At 36.4% G+C, this 7,791-nt stretch overlaps 4 protein-coding genes across 4 annotated transcripts; all 4 read left to right on the plus strand.

Annotated features, from left to right (window-relative positions):
- Window positions 1-1,497: 1,497 nt before the first annotated feature.
- LOC133034644 (uncharacterized) lies at window positions 1,498-2,093 on the plus strand. The gene is made up of 2 exons (XM_061109860.1): window positions 1,498-1,779; window positions 1,866-2,093. Exons 1-2 carry the CDS (start codon window positions 1,498-1,500, stop codon window positions 2,091-2,093), a joined length of 510 nt encoding a protein of 169 aa, XP_060965843.1.
- A 100-nt stretch (window positions 2,094-2,193) lies between these two features.
- Window positions 2,194-3,030, plus strand: LOC133034048 (uncharacterized). Its single transcript, XM_061109067.1, has 5 exons — window positions 2,194-2,255; window positions 2,339-2,449; window positions 2,540-2,652; window positions 2,730-2,829; window positions 2,983-3,030. Exons 1-5 carry the CDS (start codon window positions 2,232-2,234, stop codon window positions 3,028-3,030), a joined length of 396 nt encoding a protein of 131 aa, XP_060965050.1. The 5' UTR covers window positions 2,194-2,231.
- A 554-nt stretch (window positions 3,031-3,584) lies between these two features.
- Window positions 3,585-4,111, plus strand: LOC133033900 (uncharacterized). The gene is made up of 2 exons (XM_061108973.1): window positions 3,585-3,838; window positions 3,919-4,111. Exons 1-2 carry the CDS (start codon window positions 3,585-3,587, stop codon window positions 4,109-4,111), a joined length of 447 nt encoding a protein of 148 aa, XP_060964956.1.
- A 98-nt stretch (window positions 4,112-4,209) lies between these two features.
- Window positions 4,210-5,071, plus strand: LOC133033902 (uncharacterized). The gene is made up of 3 exons (XM_061108974.1): window positions 4,210-4,310; window positions 4,388-4,562; window positions 4,662-5,071. The coding sequence occupies exons 1-3, from the start codon at window positions 4,210-4,212 to the stop codon at window positions 4,758-4,760; spliced, it is 375 nt and encodes a 124-aa protein (XP_060964957.1). The 3' UTR covers window positions 4,761-5,071.
- The last annotated feature ends 2,720 nt before the right edge of the window (window positions 5,072-7,791 follow it).

Here is a 7,791-nt window from a genome sequence, read left to right on the forward strand (position 1 = left end):
AATCATGGATGCGTGAGGAGAGAGACACACTGCGATTTCAAGTAGGGTTCGATGCATTTTTAGAGTTTGCCTTAAAGAATTCTACAAATCACGATCGTATTCATTGTCCGTGTGTAGATTGTTGTAATGTATCTAAAGGGAATATTACAATGATTAAGGACCATGTGTATTTACGAGGTTTCAATAGAAGTTATACTAATTGGTATTACCATGGCGAACATTTACCTAATGATCCATATCCATTAGGAAAGCGGGGGGTAGATGATATCGAGGGTAATGATTTCGATGATTATCCATTGGACTTGCTTAACGAAGCACAGGAGGAATTTCTTAATGATCCTGAGAAATTCGATAATTTTCTTAGTGATGCTGATAAACCTCTGTTCGATGGTTGTAAAAAACTAAGATTACCAACAATGGTAAAGTTTTACAACATAAAAGCAGAAAATGGAGTGAGCGATAAATGTTTTACTCAATTTTTAGCTGCTTTTAAAGATATCTTACCATTTGCCAACTGCTTTTCGGAATCTACTTATGAAGTGAAAAAAACGTTAAATTCTATAGGATTGAAGTATGAATAAATTCATGCATGTCCGAACGATTGCATTTTATATCGTAAGGAATATGCAGACATGAATTATTGCCCGACTTGCGGTTTATCCCGCCATAAAGTAAACAAGAGTAAGGAGAATAGGAAACTTATCCCCCAAAAAGTGATGTGGTACATGCCTTTGATTCCGCGACTGAAACGATTATATCGTAGTGCAGAACATTCTGAAAATTTGATTTGGCATGAGACCAAGAGAGTGAAAGATGGAAAACTTAGACATCCTGCATATTCCCAAGCTTGGAAAAAAGTGAACTACATAAATCCTGAATTCAAATCTGAACCAAGACACATTCGTCTCGGTCTGTCTGCGGATGGAGTAAATCCACATAGATCTCTAAGTAGTCGTCATAGTTCTTGGGTTGACAACAACGTTGGAGTAAAAACTGACGAGCTTGGTTTTACTTTGGTTGATTTAAGTAAGAAAGGAAGCAAGAATGATCCATTCATCATGGCTAGCCAAGCAGCTCAAGTTTTTTACATTTCTGATCCGGCTAATGATAAATGGTCTATTGTTTTATCGACACCAGAGAGGAGGTTCTTAGAGACTGAAGAGGATGAGGAGAATGCTGACTTATGTTACGATGACTTCATTGTTGGACAACCAATTAGCAACTCATGGGAATTGATCGTAACATTGAGGATTACGACGCTGAATACATTAGAAACGATATCAATGAGGGAATATGGGTCAATTGTGATTCAGGCAAACATAAACAAAAAAAGAAAAGAAAACGTGTCTAATTGGTAACTTGATATATAGCTTACTTTATATTGTGGTTGTGAATGGTCCTGAATACTTAACAATTTGTTTATGCTTTTAATATTTCATATACACTACTTGTTATATATGTAGCTAACTTTGAAGTTTGTTTGTTAATGGTGTAGACATGGCGAACTCAGAATCAGGATCTGATTCGAGAGCAGAAAATGAGTGTCCAACCACAATACCTACACGAGGGCCGACGCAAATGAATGAAATATCCAAACTAATGGATCAGGGCAAAAGAGTGGCCCTCGAAGTTAATGATAAAGGTCAATACTGTGGAAAAAGCTACGCGAAGCTCGTATCCACTCTGGGAGTCAGATGTCGGCAGACAATAGGGTTGGCTTATAAAAACTGGAAAGAAGTCAACCAGACTCTAAAAAATAAAGTTTGGAAAGACATTCAGGTAAGCTATTATTTGTTAGAATTTTGATTTGTTTTTCTATTACTCCAAATGTTGACTCTAACCGTGTTTGTTTTCCTTCAAAATAGACGGGGTTCATTGTGCCGGACACCTTCAAACATGATTGTCTCATCCTAGCTGGGAAGTTAATGAAAGACTTCAAGAATAGGATGACAAAAGACATCATAATGCCCGCGTTGAAAGAGAATGATCTGGGACGACTGGCACAAGTCCCTGAAAAGCACCCGGAGATCGACGCTGCTGATTGGTGCAAATTTGTTGAAAGTCGACTAACTCCTGAATTTCTGGTACGCTAATTATATTAACACTAAGATAAACTCTTAAATACAAGTACATGTATCTAATGTATTTTTTTGGCATTGTAGGAATTGAGTAAGGTGCAACGTGAAAGTTCCTCAAAAATTCAATCCAGACATCGAAGTGGTCGGAGTGGAATGGTGAACGTACGGGAAGCTGTGGTAAGTAATACTTAAAATTTAATGTGCTATAATGTGCTATACAATTTAATTGGTACTCATTTCATTGTTATAACGTTATGTAGAAAAAGGACCTCGAAGTTGCAGATCCTCCCCGCCACCGTGTTTGGATTAAATCTCGCACCAAGAGTAGAAAACTTGTCACTGATTACGACAAGGAAATTGCCGAGAAGATAGTAAGTATATATTAATCCTTAATTGAGTTCTACTCATGAGTTAGTGTATATAATTCATATACTAATTGCTTGAATATATGCGTGCATTAGGCTCAATTAGAGGAGAAGCTTAGTCAGGGACAAATTCAGGTCCAGGGCCAAAACGATATCCTCACGCAGGCGCTCGGGACACCAGAGCATCCTGGACGTGTCAGGGCTGCTGGGTATGCTATTACTTCAAATGTTATTTATTTAGTTACACAAATGAAATCGTTGCTAATTTGCATTTTATGATTTGTAGGTTCCTGACCAGGGCATCTCAACTGTTCGGCAGGAAGAAAAGGGAAGTGTCTGATGTTGTGGCTCGGCAAGCGAAGGAGATTGAAAAATTAAAAGCCGAAGTCCAATCCCTTAAGCGAGCGAGAGGAACGCTGCCGAACAAGAGGAAGAAGGAGAGGTGGCTGGTGAGGCGTATGTTCCACAACCATACGCTCCTCAGGATGAGGTACAACCACAAATTTATGCTGAGGAGTTCATTTCCCTCAACGACCAAGGTATCCTATACAATTTTGAGGACCATGCGGCCATTAATCAGACAGTAATCTCTGCTCTGACAACATCGACAATATTGTGGCCCGAGGGTATTTGTACGAGCATGTGGGTACGATCAAAGTTCACTGCCAGGATTACGATGATTCACATGCTCGGATCATGGTTACGGAAATCCTGCAAGAGGACGCTGAAATCCCAGTCCCAATTGAAGAGTGCAGATATGTTAGGGACGTGTACCAGATGTTCCTTCCTTGGCCTAAACACTTAATTTTAACAACCGAGGTAACTTCTCAACTGAAATTAATTATTAATGATTAGTGGAGTTTGAATATCTTCAATATTCATCCGTAGTGAAGTAGGTTCTGCGAATATATGTGCTGCGGTGGGATGGATGAACAAACTACTGTTATATATGTGTTATTTGTCGTTATACAGCCATGTTCAAAATTTTTGGGGTCATTCAATTACAACCGTTATGCTGTCGAAATTTCGGTAGAATTTAGATAAAATTTGATATATATATATATATATTATGTTCTGTTTTGTTTAGGGTCCACTCGCTCAACCGCCCTCAAGACGTGATGCGTCAAAGGGGAAAGCTCCGATGCTTTCTCCACAAGGCCGTGGTGCACGGGAAGATGACTTGTTCACGGAAGAGAAGATGGCGTTGATCCCTAATTCGCTAAAATGGATGATTCATGAATTCCTAAGGCTCAAAGATAAACGTGATATAATCACAATTCCTGTCCCCCGAGCATTTATTGCACCGCGTACCCAGATCACGTTATCTGGAGAGGATTTGCAGCAGGTTGCTACGTGTGACTACATCGGCAACCAGGGAATGCTGTTTGGAATGATGTATACTCTTCTTTAATCTAATTAACCTTATATCAAATTATAGTTAAATTATTATAAGGCACTAACACTTTTTTTGGCAGGCACATATGGGAGAGCATCAACGGTCTGAGAAAAATTTTCAAGTTTTACGACCCAGAGCTTCTCACAGTGCATGGGATCAACGATGAAGAACAGAGTCAGTCTTTTGACAATGCGGCAAGACGATTGGCTAATTGGTTATCATTAATGAACAACAACCACCAAATGTTCTTTATTCCTTGGAATATCGGGTAAACTTTATTAAATTCTTTAGTGCTAATTGTTCATTTCTATATTATGTCTTCAAATTATTTTTATACTATCTTACTTATATTCCAATATAATTTTCTAGGATGCATTGGACGCTAGTGGTGGTTGCGCCAAGGAAAATTATCCATTTAAACCCTGTAAAAGGCCGCCCAATTCCCGAAGAAATAGAACAAATGATCGGAAGGTAATAATTTAATGACTTCTTATGTAACGAATTTAAATTAACTAACGAATTGATGCTAATATAATTTTCCTAAACAGGGCATTCATGTATATAGGGGACGCACATCAGTATCTTGGCCCGTGGCAAGGAATTTCACAAGCAAACTGTCCAAGACAACCTAAAAGCCAAGAATGCGGTTTTTATGTTTTGAAATATATCACTGACATCGTCGCACGTGCCAACCCCAACCGTTACATACAAGATCAAAAAGCTGTAAATTTTAATTATTGATCATAGTATATAAATTTTATAATAACAAATATATAATATACATATACATAAACTAATATAAATTTTTAATTTTTTTAACAGTTTGGTGGTAAGAAGCAATACGATCCAAAAACAGAATTGTTACCACTACAGCGAAAGTGGATCGAACAATTGATGGCGGTGATTCACGGTGACGATTGAGGTTCAAAGGACGAAGAATTTTTCTTCATTATGTTATTTTTATAGATTAACTTGTAATTAGATTTATTAACTTATTAATATTTTTAACTAATTTTACATGTTTGTGCAATATTTAATTACTTTTATGAAATCAAATTATGTTTTTACCCAAATTTAATTACTATTTAATTTAAAATGTAATTAATATATAATTAAATTAAATAAATATGTAATTAATATATAATTAAATTAAATAAATATGTAATTTAAAATTTAAATAAATATGTAATTTAAATTAAATAAAATAATATATAAATTAATAAATATAAAATTAAAATAATATAATATAATTAAATTAAAAAAAATGAAAAAAACTGAAATCTGAGGAGTTTTGGCGTCGGTTGCTACGCCACATATGGCGTCGGTTATTGCCTAGGAACCGACGCCATATATACCCCTATGGCGTCGGTTCCTAGCTAATAACCGACGCCATAGGGGTATATATGGCGTCGGTTCATATAAACCCTTTAGCGTCGCCCTGATCAGCGTCGGTAGCGAATTTCGCGAAAACCGACGCTGAAAGGGCTTAAAAACCGCCTCTAAAGGGTGTTTTTGTAGTAGTGTCTGCCTCTTAACTCAAGGGCTCTGGATAAAGGTTGGCCCAGTCTGCTAGCTAAATTTGGCCCTTTTTGATGGCTTTTCGTGCTTCATAGCAACAATCTCCACAATAACCTCTTTGAGATCTCGAGAGTCACTATGAATGGAGTCTTTAATAGGGTCCATGACGTGAAAGGCATCAATACTTTGGTGAGAAGCAAGCAAAGCAACTTGCCCATGGTTGCCCAAGGCAACTTTTATCTTCTTACTGGGCGTTAACTCACGGGCATTCTGTGTGCCGGTAATGACAAAACTAAACAGTGAGGATGGCGAACTTGAGGCATGGATTACATGTTAGGGGATTGTCACGATGTTTTGGTTTAAAAATATTTCATTAAAGATTATGATTCAAATAATTTTTGTAAAGCTTTATATTTTAAGGTTATGAATAAATAAATATTTTGTTTTAAAAATAATGAGATCTCATGCTTAGTTATTTTTCATTAAAGAAGTTTTTTATTGTCTTTATCTTAAATGGTTTTAAACGGACTAGCTACTGTAACGTCTCGGGAAATCGGGGCGTTACAGGTCATGCCACCTCTGAAGGTTGGTCATGCCACCTCTAAAGGTTGGCCATGCTAGGTTGGTTGTGCCACCTTTGAAGGTTGGTCATGCCACTTCCAAAGATTGGCAATACCAGGTTGGTCATGCCACCTCCGAAGGTTGGTCATATTGGTCATAATTGTCATGTTAGTCAGGCATCTACGTATATGTGTGTACTGTAATGAGTTGGTCCCATAAGCTATATATTAAATTAATAACTTAATTAAATTTAGCTATCTAATTAAACAATTTAATTAAATTTTTCGCTCATGATCAAGGTATACTCGATGGTCACTCATTGAAAGAGTGCCTTACAACCTTTTCTTCATAAATATATTTGAATATTCTTTTTTTCAAAATCAGAGTATAACAATAGGTAAGGAATTGAACATGAAAATTGCATTAAATCATCAATCGTGAGTAAATTAGGATAGCATTTATTTGGTACTCCTACAAATAGGAATAAGTGAGATAACACTTCAGTGGCAAGATTTCAGGAGGTGAAGAAGTTATTGTTTTAAATTTTTGATCAACGAGAAATCAATTTTGAGGCAGCGTTTGAAGCAACTTTGGCTTAATGTGGGTGATGAAAACAATAAGTTTTTTCACGCTACTAGTACTGGGTCTCAAAATCGTACAAACCATATTCATAAACTTCAAAATTAGAGGGGTGAGTACGTGGGTTGATTGGGAAAGTTGTTTATTAGATCTTATTACTATTTATTTCCAAGAGTTATTTAGGTCTTCTCATTCCAATTGGGCAGAAGTGATCAATTGTATCCCTTGTTCTATCACGATTGTCCAAAATATGGAACTTCTTAAACCAGTCTTGGAGAAAGAGGTCAAGGATGCTTTGTTTTAGATGCATCCAAATAAGTCTCCGAGCCTAGATGGTATGGCACCACCATTCTATCAGAAAAATTGGGCGGTTGTTGGTAGTGATGTAGTGAGTTTGGTTCGACAGTTTTTTGCTCGTGGTGTTTTAAAAGATGGCTTGAACAACACAAATATAGTCCATATTCCGAAGAAGAAGAGTCATGTTTCTCTTAGAGACTTACGTCCTATCTCTCTTTGTAATGTTTTGATGAAAATAGTTACAAAGGTTTTAGTAAATAGGATGAAAGGTTTTTTTGGAAACTGTGGTGGCTGATACTCAGAGTGCATTTATACCAGGCCACCTTATCTAAGATAATGTCATGGTCCTTTATGAAGTTATGCATTATTTGAAAAGGAAGCGTTGAGGAAATGGTGGAAATATGGCCCTTAAGATCAATATGAGTCAGGCTTATGATAGAATTGAGTGGGCTTATCTTGAGGCTATTTTGAGGAAAATGTGATTTCTTGAGTGGTGGATTCACTTAGTTATGGTTTGTGTTTCTACTTTGTCTTATCATGTCATTCATGATGGGCATGAAGATGGATCCAATTATACAATGTGGTGGCATTTGGCAAGGGGACCCTTTCGTCACTACTACAAAAGTGAGTTTTACTGACACTCTTAAGTGACACGCACAAAAGTGTGGGTCACTAAAAATTTAAGGGTGAGTTTTAGTGACACGCACAAAATGACTACAAATTCAGTGTTAGTGTCCCGTAATGCATGTCACCAAAGATATGAGGTGTCACTAAAGAGTAACTCCAATAATTTATATTATTTTTTTTTAAAAAAAAAAATATTGGCTTACAGTAACACGCCAAACGCGATTGGATAAACATACCCCAACACACTTGACTCGTCACTATATATATCATGTATTAAGAAAATCTTAAGTGGCTAAGTATACACTACTTAATAAAAAAACATTTATAATTAATATATTATTTTTATTTAAAAATGAATGTCTGTTTAAAA

The sequence above is a fragment of the Cannabis sativa genome, chromosome 2 (genome assembly GCF_029168945.1).
Source record: "Cannabis sativa cultivar Pink pepper isolate KNU-18-1 chromosome 2, ASM2916894v1, whole genome shotgun sequence".
Classification (NCBI taxonomy): domain Eukaryota; kingdom Viridiplantae; phylum Streptophyta; class Magnoliopsida; order Rosales; family Cannabaceae; genus Cannabis; species Cannabis sativa.